The sequence below is a fragment of the Pteronotus mesoamericanus genome, unplaced genomic scaffold, assembly GCF_021234165.1.
Source record: "Pteronotus mesoamericanus isolate MK-2021 breed Mesoamerican mustached bat unplaced genomic scaffold, CSHL_Meso_final contig_94, whole genome shotgun sequence".
Classification (NCBI taxonomy): domain Eukaryota; kingdom Metazoa; phylum Chordata; class Mammalia; order Chiroptera; family Mormoopidae; genus Pteronotus; species Pteronotus mesoamericanus.
This window is the reverse complement of record NW_026555285.1, coordinates 1,256,271-1,273,826: the sequence shown is the minus strand read 5'-3', so window position 1 is coordinate 1,273,826 and position 17,556 is coordinate 1,256,271. Positions and strand designations below refer to the sequence as shown.

General features: G+C 37.5%; 1 protein-coding gene across 1 annotated transcript; it reads left to right on the top strand.

Moving 5' to 3' along the window:
• The first annotated feature begins 2,388 nt into the window (after positions 1 to 2,388).
• LOC129081067 (heterogeneous nuclear ribonucleoprotein A1-like 3) lies at positions 2,389 to 3,679 on the top strand. The gene is given in 3 exon segments (XM_054586608.1): positions 2,389 to 2,494; positions 2,497 to 3,052; positions 3,191 to 3,679. Coding segments are annotated over 3 exon segments (861 nt in total). The 5' UTR covers positions 2,389 to 2,422; the 3' UTR covers positions 3,424 to 3,679.
• Positions 3,680 to 17,556: the final 13,877 nt, after the last annotated feature.

Below are 17,556 nucleotides of genomic sequence, written 5' to 3'. Positions count from 1 at the left end.
ACAAGCTCTGCTAGAGGAACTTGCGCTAAAGAAAAGCTTCTCAGCATGGAAATACAAAGTTGGTGCAAAAGTTTTCATTAGGAATGTTTTCCTCCAAGGGAAGGACTACTTACGAACACACTCTAAGCCTGAACATGGGATCGTTCTTGTCTCTGTGCTCTTTGTGTCTAGCACAGGTGGCTGGCTCATGGTGATTGCTCAGTATTCATGGATTCATGAAAGGTGGTGGGAATGCTAGTAGTCAGTTCTGGTGGGTTAGGGCTGAGGGTTTACATTTTTAATTATCTCCTGTTTGGAGACTACACACTGTGTTTTGAGGGCCACCTTTCTGGCATATAGTTTTGAGGGGGGCATTGTTAAGAGTCCAGTTGTAGTCAACTTTTTAAGGTACACCATGATGAGTGTGTATGATAGCTTTTTTTCCTTCATGATATTTGTAAGTTGAATCTGATTTATTTAAGGGACAGTACTGTGGAGAATATATTTCTAATCTAGTCAGCCTATAGTTATTTCTTCACTTGGGACAATTACTGAAGTTTCAGGTGGCTTTCTTCCAATTCAGTCAGCAGTGAATATCATTAACTTACCTTCTAGTATTTCTCCTAGTTCTCTGGCATAAGATGAACAATCAGGAGATTCCAAAAGCCTGAATCATAATAAAAAAAATTTTCATCTGGTTTGGAGATAGTATCACATGTTCTAGGGATTTAATTACCGATACCTACAAATCTCAAGAACTCAAGTGAGGCCTCTGATGATTTTTAATAATGCAATTCCACATTTTATAGAATTCCACACCTTCCCCTGCTTCAAACTATACACTAAATTTAAAGTAAACCATACTTGCTGAGGAGACACATGATAACTCACCAACCTGATAGTCAAAACTTTATCATCTACATGAGTTCCAGGTCCTTCTCCTAGTCCATGTTGTCCAGAAAACTAAAAATGGTCTAGGCAAAAATTAGTGAAAGAGGTGGATGGGAAACAGCATGAAGTTCTAGTAGCTGCAGTGAACTATCAGGGCCATGTTCTCCCCAAAGGAGGAGGTAGTTATGTTTTAACAAAGTGGGACTCCAAGAAGACTAAATATCTGCTTCTTTTCCTCATCTCTCCTCCTCTCCCCTCTATTCTCCTTCTTTCCTTTCCGTACTCCCTCTTTCCTTTATTTTCTCTTTCCTTATTTCTTTATTCCATCCCCCTCTTATTTATTTTTCCTTCCTCTCACAAACACATTTTAGGCTCCTGGAAATAGAAAGAAGCAAATGTCATGGTTTTTGCATTTTAGGAGCTTAAGGCTCAATAGAATTCCTATTTCTAAAAGTAGAGCTGTAAAAAGAATGCAAGAGTTTTTGGCCATCATTTCTGGATCCTTGAGAGTTTACAAAGCCTGGTGGTTACTCTTGTGCAGAATAAGGTGAGAAGAAGTGCTTGAGTGTTGCTCTCTTGTATCAAATGTCTCTCCTCCTTAAGTTCTCCCTTCTATCCAAGTATTTCCTAATTTAGATCAGAGCAGATTTTGGAGTTAGGGGAGTGTGGCAAAGAGGAGGGAGCTTAGAAAAGTCTCATTTCAGAGTCACTTTTTGTTGACAGTATTGGTCCATGACTGCTATATATCCAGCAGTTACAACTCTGAGTGGTCATGGGTTTGAGGATATATAGCCACTACTCATATAACTTGGCTACTGGTAGCTGTTAGTGATAAGGGTAAAGAAGAAGCCTCTGTGTTAGAGAAATGAAATATTTGTAATGAAAGAGACTCTATAACATTTCTAAAAAATTCCAAGATAAGTAAAATATTCATGAAACCATCTGCTTTATTTGGTCCACACAATGTCCATTTGTTCACTCATTCATTCATTTATTCACTCATCCATTGTGGTGGGCACTGAGTTAGGAGTTGGAAGTCCTGATCAGTCTGTCATGAAAGAAACTGAAATTTTCAAACACAGCATCTGAATGTTTTGTCATCATGGAGAAAAGGTCCTGTGGCTGCATACATCCATTGGGTGGAGTATAGGGGTTTTGACATTTAATTCTGTTAAAAATACTTTCCAAAATCATTTTACCAGCACCTCAGAGGTGTAATGTGTGTTATGAAGTTAAAAGAAAAGTCATGTAGAGTATTTTAGCCGAAAAACTTGAACATTAAAAAAAGATTTTCAACTTGGGACCACTTTGTCTCAAGGGAGATTTAAAAAAATCTTAAAAAATAACAGGAGTTTCGCTTTCTGCCGGTGGATGCCTCTGAGTAAGCATTGGTGAAATCTCTTCTCCTGAAGTTGTCATTTCTAAGTCAGAGTCCCCCAAAGAACTGGAACAGCTACAGAAGCTCTTTATCAGAGGTTTGAGCTTGGAAACAACAGATGAGAGCCTGGGGAGTCATTTTGAGCAATGGGGAACGCTCACAGACTGTGAGGTGATGAGAGATCCAAACATGGAGTGCTCCAGAGGCTTTGGGTTTGTCACATATGCCACTGTGGAGGAGAACCAGAGGAGGAGGTGGATGCAACCATGAATGCAAGGCTTCACAAGGTGGATGGAAGAGTTGTGGAACCAAAGAGGGCTGTGTCAAGAGAAGACTCTCAAAGACCGGGTGCCCACTTAACTGTGAAAAAGATTTCCGTTGGTGGAATTAAAGAAAACACTGAAGAACATCACCTAAGAGATTATTTTGAACGGTATGGGAAAATTGAAGTGAATGAAATAATGACTGATCGAGGCAGTGACAAAAAGAGAGGCTTCGCTTTTGTAACTTTTGATGACCATGATTCTGTAGACAAGATTGTCATTCAGAAATACCATACTGTAAATGGTCACAACTATGAAGTAAGGAAAGCCCGATCTAAGCAAGAGATGGCTAGCGCTTCATCCAGCCAAAGAGGTCGAAGTGGTCCTGGAAACTTCGGAGGTGGTTGTGGAGGTGGTTTTGGTGGGAATGATAACTTTGGTAGTGGAGGAAACTTCAGTGGTGGAGGTGGCTTTGGTGGTAGCCGTGATGGTAGTGGTTATGGTGGCAGTGGGAATGGCTATAATGGATTTGGTAATGATAGTGGTTATGGAGGAGGCGGCCCTGGTTACTCTGGAGGAAGCAGAAGCTATGGAAGTGGTGGACAGGGTTATGGAAACCAGGGCAGTGGCTATGGCGGGAGTGGCAGCTATGACAGTTATAACAACGGAGGAGGCGGAGGCAGCTTTGGCGGTGGTAGTGGGAGCAGTTTTGGAGGTGGTGGAAGCTACGATGCTTTTGGCAATTACAACAATCAATCTTCAAATTTTGGACCCATGAAAGGAGGAAACTTTGGAGGCAGAAGCTCTGGCCCCTATGGTGGCGGAGGCCAATACTTTGCCAAACGACGAAATCAAGGTGGCTATGGCGGTTCCAGCAGCAGCAGTAGCTATGGCAGTGGCAGAAGGTTTTAACTGCTGCCAGGAAACAAAGCTTAGCAGGAGAGGAGAGCCAGAGAAGTGACAGGGAAGCTACAGGTTATAACAGATTTGTGAACTCAACCAAGCACAGTGGTGGCAGGGCCTAGCTACTACAAAAAAGACATGTTTTAGACAATACTCATGTGAATGGGCAAAAAACTCGAGGACTGTATTTGTGACTAATTGTATAACAGGTTATTTTAGTTTCTGTTCTGTGGAAAGTGTAAAGCATTCCAACAAAGGGTTTTTAATGTAGTTTTTCTTTATTCTTTTATTTTTTTTTTACACCCATGCTGTTGATTGCTAAATGTAGTAGTCTGATCACGATGCTGAATAAATGTGTCTTTAAAAAAAATAACAAGAGCTTCAAAACAGGTAGCCACTGATATGCAGATCTAAGGGAAACTTAAATTGATAATACTTAATAATTTTTAAAAGTTCAGCTAAAAGACAATAATTTGGGATAGGCAAACAAGTCGATTTGTTCTTTAATTCCAGTCACCCCAAAGCAAGGGATGGCTTCTGTTCATGTCTTCCATGCAAGCAACTTTTCATTAGGTTGAGACCAAGCATGGACAATATCTGCCTGAAATGATTACTTTCTGGAAATTTTCAGTGAGCAGAAATAGTCATGTAGAGGTGTGGATCTTGCTTCCTGGATCAATAATTTTAGCTAGTTAAGATTTCTGCCAAGGAAAGGCAAGGATGGTCAAGTTTAACAGTTCAAACAAACCGCTGAAAACTTCTTGCACACGTGGGTTCAAGGATCTTTTTTTTATGATTTATAGAAGACAAAGCACTAATTGAGATACAAATAATAGCTAACATATAATAGTCAGTTATTATGCTGCCCACTACACCAAGTACTTTATGTACACTGACTCATCTAATCCTAATGACAACCCTACTTTATAAGTGACAACATTGAGGCACCAAATGGTTAAATTACAGAGTAGGATTAATGTGTCATTTACTTAGAAAATGAGTCAAGCTCCATATATATGAATAAATGTGAACATTCGACTTCCTTGTCCTTTGGTTTTCTTTTTTAAGTTTGATGTGTTTTCTCTGTGTTCAGTGGATATTGGTAACTTCTTAGCCATTTGAAGAAAAGTCAAAATTTGAATTCAGAAGATAATTTTGAAACCCACAACATGAATTCAAGAAGCTAAGGGAAAATCTAACTTCACAAATAGGATCCTAAGAGCTTAGAAAAATCCATAGCTTTCATTGAGGCTTTTTTTTTGTTTTTAAAAGATTTTATTAATTTATTTATAGAGAGAGGGGAAGGGAAGGAGAGAGGGAGAGAAACATCAACGTGTGAGAGAAACACTGATCAGCTGCCTCTTGCATGCCTCCAAGTGGGGACCTGGCCCAAAACCCAGGCATGTGCCCTGACCGGGAATCAAACTAGCGACACTTTACTTTGTGGGATGACACTCAAGAAACTGGGCCACACTGGTTACGGTGAGTGTGTTCCTCACTCTCCAAACACCCCTTACATTTCCTTCTCATGTAAAAGATAACAAGATGTAACGGACTCATTCTAAGTGAGTGACACATTTACCTATTCTTGTAAGTCTAAACTTTCAGCAACTCTGTAATATGTAGGACACATACCTAATAATTCACTCTTCCTAATATGTACGGTCTTTTTCAGCTTGGCTTCCCATTACTCATTCCAGACAAGACTCTGGTATTACCTCTCTTCTGTGTTGCGGAAGGTTTCTAGTCTGTTTTTTAAACATGGTGTTCAATCTGTCCTCATTTGATGCCTTAGCTCTGGCAGTTTCTCCTTATGTCTTCTTCACATTCAGCTTATGTACTGCTCTTCTGAGTGACTATAAGTTGATCTGTTAATCATTACACTTTAATGAAGAATCAATTCTGTCCACAGGTGTTTCTCTCAGAATGCCCTCAGAGCCTAGACGTGCAGACAGGAAGTTTGTGAAGCTTCTGGCTCTGACACAATACCACAGAATATTGTTGAATTATGCATCTTCTCTGAGGCTCAAAGAAGGCACACTGTGAAAGGTAAAACATCAATCAAATCACAGGAGAGTGTCAGGATTCTATTCTACATTTATGGGTACGAGCTTCTTTTAGCTATGATTGCTGACTCCAAGTTGGCTGTCATCCCCAGAAATGTGCCTGAGACACATGCCCCTTGACATGCTTTGAGCCTTAGGGGACATGTGTCATAAACTGGCATTAAGCAACAGCATCTGGACAAATAACCTTTCAGTGACTAAAGCTGTTTGAAATTACCACTATGCATTTTACTTTAAGTTCCTTACCTTGAAATGAAACAAAGTCATGACAGAGAAGTGGATGGATTTGCCCTTGGCCATAGCATCAGGCAGTAGTGTAAGTAGAAGGAGAGTAATCTTATGTGTCAAAGTCTGTCAGCATTGCCAAATCATGGTCTTTTTTAAAAAATATATATGTATATTGCATAAAGAGTTGGTGTTATAAAAAGAATCTTGTAAATACCATAGTCTTTTATCCAAAATGTTATTAAGAACTTTTTCATTAAAAATTAAGATGCCTTAGAAACCACATAAAATTTTAAAAGGCTCTACCTTTCCACACAGCCTTTTAAGGACACCTCAAGAGACGTGGTAGAATTCTCAAGGTATTGGAGAGCTCTGCAAAGGAACACTCTTCTGCCAATTTGTCCTCGTATTGGCCCAGGGCAGCCCTTTACTACCTTGTTTCTCATTATCTTAGCTGCAATTAGGCATGCTCCTTCAAATACCTGGACTGTTTTAAGGATGCCACCATAGTAGGCAGAACGTGAAGTGTTCCTGTGAGCTGTGAACTGTGGTCCCGCAGCCCTGTGTGTGCCACTGAGCTCTCCTGAAGTCTTCTGTTTTTTGTGTGAATTCTATCCTATACTGTGAAATTATGTGTGGGATCAGCCTCACATTTATTCATCTGTGCAGTTTTCTCTTTGTTCAACTCAACTCAGCATAAATGTAGTCACTTCATTTTGTGGGCCTCAAGCAATCTGACCTTCTGTTCCCTTCTTTGTATGCCTTTCTTTTCTGCTAACTTAGGGAGAGTCTTTGTAAATTTTTCCTGGATATACCTCACTTTATACTCAAGAGATGTTTTGCCATTGTAGCATGTTTTAACTTAGCTACTAAACTGTATGTCCTCTTAACTCCCTCGGTCCAACGTACCCCCTTCCTGGTTTCCTCACCTTGACCTTGTCCTTCCAGCTTTTGTCTTTTCAGAATAGAGGGCATGCATTGTTTTGTTTGCCATTCCCTACCATCCCTTAAATTCCCTCTCTTGAGTGTTCTATATCTTTTGTGTTTCTCTAATTCTAACAGCAAAATTGCAGGCCCAGGTTGTACAAGCATACATTTTTCTGCTTCTCTCCCATATGGTCAGTTGGATTTTTCTTACTATCATCATTTTTGGTCTTTTTTGCTGAAGCTCTTTACCAGTTTGCATATAATCAGGAATTTTCTGGTTTGCTGCTACTGTTTTTTCACTTGGCAATACTTGCAGAGTCCCTTCTTTATGCAAGACAGTATCCTGTGTGCTGGGGATACAGAGAGGAACAAGACACAGGCCTTGTCCAGAAGGGGCTCCTAGGTTGGTACAGAACACAAATATGACACATCTGACACTATTGAATACTAGTATGATGGCATAGACTTGGAGGAAGATAGTATGGGATGTTCATGCTAAATAAGAGAGTGGATTACCCAATTCAGCAAGGAGAGGAATTTCAGGAAAAATTTCACTAAAAAGTCTGAGTTGAACTGGATTCTGAAGCATGGTAAGGTGTTCATCAGGCAAAATCAGCCAGGATATTCACAGTGGAGGTAGCAATACAGGCAAAGGCATAGAAATATAAAAGATGATTGATTATGTCCAATCACTTTATGAACCTTTTTGGATTAGATAATCTTTCCTTTATGCTTCCTTGCCAGTCCTACATATAGAACATGCTTTGAGTGGGTTATCAGCAAAGGTCAAATGTTGCTGATGTGAGGGGTTGGAGGGCTGGGGTAAAAAAGAGACAGTCATCTGAAAGTTTTATGTCTTAAACAGGGCTCTTAAAGGGGCCTTGGATTTTTTTTTTTTTTGCAGACTCAAAAGTACTTAAAGGCACATCATGCAGCCAACAGTGAACCAGGAAATGGTTTCAGTGGGGCCAATAGCGGGACATTTTGGCAGCCATCTTTATTAGGCTTGGAGAACTTTGCTATCCAATATCTTTGTGACTCTCCTTATGAAAGCTCATGAGCGGTTAGGGTGGAAATATAGAACTTTTAAGCATTTTAATGTGATTTCAATTGCATTTTAATTTTTCATATAACTTTTAATAAAGTTCTGCTTTAATAAGAGACATGAGGATCAAAGATTCCTTTTAATAGGGAGTCCAATATATTACAATACTGGGAGATGAATGGGTGTAAAAAGACCGTGGTACATCTCTTTCAAGTAAATACAATAAATTGTTCTGTTGGAATGGGAAAAAAAGAGAAAGTGCATACATGCATGGATATATCTTTTTATTTCTCTATGTAGCCAGTAATTTCACTCTTTTGAAGTAATTGCTGAGCTTTTGGCATCTTTGACTGATAAACTTTTCATATGATAGCTACACTGTTCCAAAGACGGTACAGACATCTGAACCAAACATTTTCCTGTTTCATTTCCAAGAAATTAAACTGACAGATATACCTGCCTATTTTTGTTCCAAGAAAATGTCTTGTTAGAAATGTGTGGAAATATATTATTAGACAATCACTGAAAATGTCTTGTATGCAGCAATAAGTTGATTGTGGTTTTTGGACCAGATGTGCATTATTTTTAGCATTTATTGTGCTTCTCCATATTCTAGCTTGGTGCTGAAGTAAACAGAAAAGTGCTTTGCTTTTCAGTGGAACCCCTTAAGTGAATGGATGGTGTTTTATATTCTACTTAGTGACAGTAAGTTTTAGGAATCATGCAAATTGGAGATATCCACTCTCTTCACATCCACTGTGTAGCTGATAGAACTCTAAACTAAGGGCCTATTTTCTTCTGAACCCTGAGGTTAAGAGTAACACTTACCTAGCAAATGCCCACAGCTTATGTGCTCACATACAAACTAGAGAAACATACTTCTTATCTGACCATATATTTAAATCCCTGCCTGTGAGTTAATTGTGATAAGACCTGATCAGAACTTGATTAGTCAATAAGACTGAAGAAGATATCTTTTTGTTACACATTCTGTTCTACTCAACTCAGCCTTTACTGAAGCTGTTAGAAACAGGACTTTTGTTTTTCTATGTGTTCAATAAAATATCTTTCTAAGTGTACAAATGGTCCATGTGTTACAACTGGTCTGATTTTAATGCTACCTCATTTTCCATTTCAATTTTAACAGCACATGCTCTTTAATGATTTAAAGATCTGGCTTATTTCCTTGCCAATTGAGATTATGTTTCCAGCTTTTTGTTAATTCTGGGCATTTCAACAGTTGCTACTAATCATGCCATGCACTAGTGTGCTCGGCATTCCATGGACCAGGGAATCATTGTAGGATATGGTTGTGTCCTCAGGAAAGCAGTAAGGCAGGTCAGGAAGAGCAAGAAGGTCAGGAAGAGCAAGAAGTCCAGGAGCTTCACAAGCAAGACCTCCTTTAATGCTCACGACCACTCTCAAAGTTGTAAGTGGGGAGAGGAAGTTTATTTCTTCATTTTATAATGAAACTGGGCCTCATGTAGCTCAGAAATTCGGCTCCAGAACCAAGAGATACTTGACTTCAGAGCCTATACTCTCTGTTCAGTTCACTGTCTGGCTGATTGGAGAGTCAAAAGATGGCAATGAATATAAATCTAGAAAAAGAATTGAATAAAAGCTAGCATAGGTGCTATAGCATTAAAATACCACATGGATTAGAGAAGTCTCACTGTGCCTCACTTGAGGAGCCAAGATGTGTTTGAAGATCAGAAAGGAGGGTAGAAATCACAGGTGGAAAGGCATGGAAAGAATGAGCCTGCATCATTGAAGGACCCATAAAATGGCCAGAGACAGGACAATGGGGCTGGGGTGCAGTTCAAAAGCAAGGGTAAGGTAGGGCTTGGGCAGATGATAGAGGATCATGAATGCAGAATAGCACTGTTTAGAGCCTTTTGAGAATTCTGTATATGTTGTTTCTGTGTGCAAGCATATGCCAGAGGTGGTTTTCCAGTGTGGAGAAAAAGTGCCATGTAATTAAAAGTTTTATAATTTGGGGGCAATGCAATGTTGAATGTTCCCTTTGCAGTAAGAAAAAGTGGTGCTTTAATAATTTGAACAATAAAAAAAAATAAAATTAAAATTAAAAAAACAATGAGAATGTCATGTTTCTTTTTCCCATCCGGAGATAAGTCAACCTCCTTGCTAAACTGAACATGTGTGAGAGTTGTTGGCAAAATGAAGATTTCCTTTGAGTTTCAGTGAGAGAAAGAGGAAACAGGGGAAGGACAATGGAGGGTGAATAAAGGAGGATGAGAGTGCAGACCACCACAGCCCAGAAGTTTCACTGGATTTCTAGAGATGCCTGGAACTAAGGGGCAGATAAAAATATAAAGAAAAGAAAATCCAGAAGAGAAGGCTGATGACCCCAGGAAGTAGCAGGGAGCATGCAGGTAGGCTCTTTGGAGCTACAACAATAACTGGCTTTTAAAAGAAGCTCTTCTTCTGTCACAAAGAGTCTAACTTTTTAACTGTTTCCAGCAAATATTGTTTAAGCCAAGCACTGCAGCATAAAGTGTGAAGGCATAAAGTAAAATTTCCCTCCTTTTTGTTGTTTTGTTTATAGGGAGATACAGAGCAATATTTTATATTACTATTTTTAAATTTTAATTATCATTTGCACTCAATATTGTTTTGGATTAGTTTCAGATGTATAGCATAGTAGTTAGACAATCATGTACTTTACAAAGTGTTCCTTCAATATTTCCAGTATCCACCTGGCACCATACATAATTATGATAACATTATTGTCTATATTCCCTATGCTGTACATTAATTCCCTGTAAATATTTTGTAACTACAAATTTTTACTTCCAAATCCCTTCATCTTTTTCATCTAGCCCTCCTATCACCTCCCTTCTGGCAGGCATCAGTCTGTTCTCTGCATCTGTGAATCTGTTTTTATTTTGTTCATTTATTTTGTTTCTTTTCTTTTCATAAAAGTTTTTTTCACAAGTTTTATTTATTTATTTATTTATTATTGTTTTTCAAGTACAGTTGTCTCCATTTTCCTGCCACCACTTTCCTCTGCCCCACCCACCCACACCTCCCATCCTTCCCCGCTTTGACTTTGTCCATGTAGCCTTTAAACATGTTTCTTAATGACCCTTCCCACTCTTTCCACCATTACTGCCCTCCCCCCTCTCCTCTGGTCACTGTCAGTTTTTTCTTTATTTCAATGTCTCTGGTTGTATTTTGTTCTTTAGATTCCATGTATAAGTGAAATCATATGGTATTTATCTCCATATGACTTATTTCACTTAACATAATACCCTCTAGGTCCATCCATACTGTTGCAAAAGGTAAGATTTCATTTATTTTTATGGTTAATTAATATTCCATTGTTATTTGTATCATCACTTTATTATCCACTAGTATATTGATGGGCACTTGGGTTGCTTCAATATCTTCGCTATTGTAAACAGCTGCATGAACACAGCGATGCGTAAACCCTTCAATTAGTATTTTAAGTTTATTCAGATATATAATCAGAGGTGGAATTGCTGAGTCATAAAGCAGCTCCATTTTTAATTTTTAGAGGAACTTCTATATTTTTTTCCTTTAATGGCTGTACTTATTCGCATTTCTGCACGAGTTACTTTTTTGTTCACATCCTTGTTAACACTTGTTGTTTGTTGATCTATTGATGATAGTAATTCTGACAAGTGTGAAATGCTATCTTACTATGGTTTTAGTCTGCATTTCTCTGATGAGTAGTGACATTGAGCATCTTTTCATATGTGGCCATACATCTGTTGTCTTTTTGGATAAATATCTATTTAGATCTTCTGCCTATTTTTTATAAGGATTGTTTGTTATTTTGGTGTTAAGTTGTCTGAGTTCTTTTTAAATTTTGGTGGTAAATTAACCACTTATTTGTTGTATCATTGGCAAATAACTTCTTTCATTCTGTAGGTCGCCTTTTTGTTTGTTGATACTTTATTTTTATGCTGTGAAAAACATTTTTAGTTTCCTTAATCAAAATTTTATTGTATTTTTTCCATTACCATTTATCCCCTTTATACCCCCTCCCCTTCACCCAGCAATTACCACACTCTCGTTCAAGACCATGAGTCCTTTTTCCATTTTGCTCAACCCCTGCACCCCATAAATTTCTCCCCAGGGCTGTCAGCCTGCTCTCTACTGATGACTCTATTTTGTTTGTTAGTTCAGTTGGTTCATTAGATTCCATAGATGAGTGAATCATGGTATTTGTCTTTCTCTGACTGGCTGACTCGCTTATTTCACTTAGTTTAATGTTCTCCAGGTCCATCCATGCTGTGGCAAAGTATAAAATTTTCTTCTTTTATACAGCTGAGTAGTTTTCAGTAATTATTTCTTCAAATAGGTTCTCTTTTTTTTTTAAATGTTAAAATCCATTATAAAATACTAAAATTTTAAATCCATTATAAACTCTCAGCAATTAAAACAACATGACACCAGCACAGAAATAATCAAGTAGATCAATGAAATAAAATGAGCATTCTGGAAACAAATATGTATATCTGTCTAACAATGTAATATATGATTAAATTGATATTGCAGATCAATGGAGAAAATAAGGCATTCAACAAATAAAGTGCATTGGTCACTATTACTTGAAATAAAACAAATATAGAGCCCTATTTCACAAATTATACAAAAATTATTCAGGTGAGTTGAAAATCAATATGTAAAATCTAAGAAGTTTTAGGAGAAAATACAAAATAATATTCTCCTTAATCTGAAGCGAAATATTTAAACCCAGAAGCTATAAAGTAAAATGTTGACAATATGACTATTTAGACATTGAAGACTATACATTAATATACATATAAAAAAGTACAAGTAATAGAATAGGAAAGTATTTGTAACACATCTAAAAAAAGTGAATAGTTGTTTTTTTGGGGGGAGGGGGAATTCTACAAAGATTTAATCAAAAAATGGATACAGAAAACCAAAAAGTCATTTAACGATTTTTAAAAATAATAGAAATAGGCAAGAAATATAAAAAAAAGGTTTATTTTCAACAAATAATAAAGTCACAATTAAAATAACACAACATTGTCACATATTAATAAGTATTAAAAATATTGGTAATATCAAGTATTGGTGACTGAAAGGAACTGGATATTCATAGACCATATTTATTCATTATTTATTTATTTACTTATATTTTATTGTTGAAATATATTTGTCTCCATTTACCCACATAAACTCTCCTCTGCCCCACACACCCCAGCCTCCCCCACCTCAAATCTTCCCCACTTTGGCTTTGACCATGTCCACTTCACACCAGTTCCTTGATCTGATCCTTCCCCTTGCTCTCAGAGCTACCTACCTCTCTCCCTCCCTCCCTCCCGTCCCTGTAGATTTCTTTCTTCAATGTTGCTGGTCACATTTTCCTTGTCTGCATACTTTAAGAATTAGGTTCCACTTACAGGTGAGATCATATGGTATTTGTACTCACCCTCTGGCTTATTTAACTTAGCATAATGCTCTCCAGTTCCATCCATGATCTAGCGATGGGTAATAGCTCTTGCGTTCTTTGTGAGTAGTATTCCATTTTGTAAATGTACCTTAGATTTTTGATCCACTCATTTACTGATGGGCACCTAGGTTGCTTCCAGCACTTGGCTACTTTAAATTGTGCTGCTATGAACATTGGGGTGCATAGGTTCTCTGGAATTGGTGTTTTGGGATTCTTTTTCTTTAATTTTTATTTTTTTGTTCAAATACATTTGTCTCCACCTTCCTGCCACCACTTTGCCCTGCCCCCTCCCCTCACTTCTCTCCCTCAATCCTTCTCCACTTTGGCTTTGTCCGTGGGTCCTTTATACATGTTCCTTGATGCTTCCCTTCCCTTTCCCCACCACCACCTTACCTCCCAGCAGTGGTATCACTGGGTCAAAAGGCAGTTCAATTTTTAACTTTTTGAGGATATTCCAAACTGTTTTCTACAGTGGCAGAAACAGTCTGCATTCCAATCAACAGTGTACTAGGGTTCCCTTTTCTCCACAACCTTGCCAGCACCATTGTTTATTGATTTATTCTTGATGGCCATTCTGACCGGTGTGAAGTGGTAACTCATTGTGGTTTTAATTTGCATTTCTTTGATGGCTAGTGATACTGAGCATCCTTTCATATGTCTCTGGGCCTTGCATATATCCTCCTTGGAAAAGTGTCTGCTCAGGTCCTCAGGATTGTTTATCTTCCTGGAGTGGAGTTGTGAGAGTTCTTTATATATTTTGGAGATCAAACTCCTGTCTGAAGTATCATTGGCAAATATATTTTCCAATACGTTTGACTCCCTTTTCATTTTGCTGATATTTTCTGTAGCCATGCAGAAGGTTCTTATTTTGATGAAGTCCCAATTGTCTTTTCTTTCCTTTGTGTTACTTGCTCTAGGGGACATATCAGTGAAAATAATGCTGCATGGGATATCTGAGAGTTTCCTGCCAATGTTCTCCTCTGGGACTTTTATGGTGTTGCGACTTATATTTAAGTCTTTTATCCATCTTGAGTTTATTTTTTGGGTATGGTGTCAGTTTGTGATCAAATTTCAATTTTTTGCATGTAGCTGTACAGCTTTCCCAACACCATTTGTTCAAAATGCAATTTACACTCCAATTTATGCTTCTGCACCCTTTTTTGAATATTAATTCACCATAAAGACATGAGTTTATTTCTGCTCTCTCTATCTGTTCCATTGATCTATGTGTCTGTTCTTATGCCAGTACCTGACTCTTTTGATTACAGTGGCCATGTAATATAGTTTGATGTCAGGTATTGTGTTCTCTGCTACTTTGTTGTTTTTTTTTTCCTCAACTTCACTGCTTCTATTCGGGGTCATTTATTGTTCCATATAAATTTGTTAAATGTTCTATGTCTGTGAAATATATCATCGGTATTTTAACAGTGCTTGCATTGAGTTGATAAATTGCTTTGGGTAGTATGGACATTTTGATGATGCTAATTCTTCTAATCCATGATCATCATGTATGCTTCCATTTATTTGTGTCTTCCTTTCATTCTTCAGCGTTTTAGTGTTCTGTGTACAGGTCCTTTAACTCCTTGGTTAAGTTTATTCCTAGGTACTTTATTTTTCTTATTGCTATAGTAAAAGTGATTCTTTTTCCTGTTTTCTGCTTCTTATATTGAATTTTTGTTGTAAAAAAAATACCATCCTGCTGTTTTGCCAAATTCACTGGGTAGGTCCAATAGCTTTTTGTGGAGTCTATGGGGTTTTCTATGTACACTATCATGTCATCTGTAAACAATGATAATAAACAGTTTTACTTCCTCCTTTCCAATTTCAATGCCTTTTATTTCTTTTTCTACTCTGATCTCTGTGGCTAGAACTTCTAACACTATGTTGAATAGAAGCGGTGAAAGCGGACATCCTTGTCTTGTTCCCGATCTTAATGGGAAACCTTTTTTTTTTCCCATTGTTTAGAATGTTGGCTGTTGGTTTAACATATATGGCTTTTATTATGTTGAGGTATGCTCCCTTTATTCACACTCTGCTGAGTGTTTATATCATAAAGGGTGCTGTATCTTATCAAGTGCTTTTTCCTCATCTATTGATATGATCATGTGATTTTTGTCGTTCCTTTTGTTTATGTGACGTATCATGTTTATTGATTTGCGAATATTGAACCATCCTTGCATCCCTGGGATGAACCCACTTGATCACGGTGGATGATCTTATTAATGTATGGCTGGATGTCGTGTACCAGTATTTTGTTGAGGATTTTAGCTTCTATATTCATCAGTGATATTGGCCTGTTGTTTTCTTTGTTAATGGTGTATTTTTCAGGTTTTTGGATTAGGACAATGCTGGCATCATAAAAAGTGTTTGGGAGTCATCCTTCTTCTTGGATTTTTTGGAATAGTCTGAGAAGGACAGGGGTTAGCTCTTCCTTAAGTGTGTTTTAAAAATTCTCCTGTAAAACCATCTGGTCCAGGGCATTTTTGTGCTGGGAGTTTTTTGATTACTGTTTCAATTTCACCAGCTGTTATCGATCTCTTCAGGCTTTCTGCTTCTTCTTCATTCAGTTTTTGAAGGTTATACATTTCTAGAAATTTGTGCATTTCATCGAGGTTTTCAATTTTTTTGGCATATAATTGCTCATAGTAATTTCTTACAATACTTTGTGTTTCTGTAGTATCAGTTGTTAATTCTCTTCTTTCATTTCTGATATTTATTTGGGTTCTCTCCCTTTTTTTCTTGATGAGTCTGCTTAAAGGATTGTCAGTTTTGTTTATCTTTTCAAAGAACCTCTCTTGGATTGGTTGATTCTTTGAATTGTTCTTTTAGTCTCTATGTCATTCAATTCTGATCTGATCTTGATTATTTCCTTTCTTCTACTGGAATCGGGCTTTGTTTGTTGTTATTTGTGCAGTTCTTGAAGCAGGAGGGTTAGGTCATTTATTTGAAATGTTTCTACCTTTGTGAGGTAGACCTGTATTGCTATGAACTTTGCTCTCAGGACTGCCTTCTCTGTGTCCCATAGGTTTGGACTGTTGTGTGTTGATTTTCATTTGTTTCCAGAAACTTTTTGATTTCTTCTTTGATCCCCTTATTCACCTATTCATTGTTTAATAGCATGCTATACAGTCTCCATGAGTTTGAATATTTTTGAGTTTTCTCCCTGAGGTTGGTTTCTGGTTTCAAGCCCTTGTGGTCTGAGAAAATGCTTGTTATAATTTTGATTTTCCTGAATTTTTGAGGCTTGTTTTGTGTCCTATCATGTGGCCTATCTTTAAAAATGTTCCATGTGCATTTGAAAAGAATGTGTATTTTGCTTCTTTGGGATGGAAAGTTCTGTATATGTTAGTGAAGTCCATTTGATCTAATGCATCATTCATTTCCACAATATACTTGTTGATGTTTTGTTTTGAAGATTTATCCTTTTTTAATAGTAGGGTGTTAAATCCCCTACTATCAGTGTGTTGCTGTCTACATCTTTCTTGAAGTCCTCCAAGATTTTCCTTATATATTTGGGTGCTCCTATGTTGGGTGCATGTATGTTTACAAAGTTTATGTGTTCTTGATGGATTCTTCCTTTGAGTATTATAAAGTGTACTTCTGGGTCTCTTTTTATGGCCATTGTTTTGAAATCTATTTGTCTGATATAAGTATTGCTACACTGGATTTCTTTCCCTGTTCATTTGCTTGGAATATTTTTTTCCATCCTTTTACTTTCATTCTGTGTATGTCCTTTGTTTAGAGTTGACTCTCTTGTTGGTAGCTTTAGTGTTGGTCATGTTTTCTTATGCATTCTGCTATTGTACGTCTTTTGATTGGGGCATTTAATCCATTTATATTTAATGCTGTTATTGATAGATACTTATCCATTTTTTTTCACTTTGTATCTGTGTTTCTCTCTTTCTCACTGTTTTTCTTCATCTTCGTAAAGCAGTCCCTTTAGCATATCTTGTAGTGCTGGTTTGGTGGAGGTGAATTCTTTTAGCCTTCTTTTGTCTGTGAAACTCCTTACTTTGACTTCCATTTTAATGGAGAGCCTTGCTGGGTGGAGTAGTCTTGGCTGCCAGCCCTTGCTTTTATTTACTTGTAATAAATATTTACTTGTAATATTTCCTGCCATTCCCTTCTGTCTTGTAGTGTTTCTTTTGAGAAGTCAGCTGCTATCTCTCTCTGGGTTCCCTTATGTGTTACTACCTGTTTCTCCCTTGCTACCTTTAGGATTCTCTCTTTGTCTTTGATATTTTCCATTTTAATGATGATGTGTTTTGGAGTGGGCCTCATTGGGTTCCTTTTGAAGGGGACCCTCTGTGCTTCCTGGACCTGCGTGAGTTTTTCTCTTCTCCAATTAGGGAAGCTTTCCATCATTACTTTTTCAAACAGATTCTCTATTCCATGTTCCGCTTCTCTTT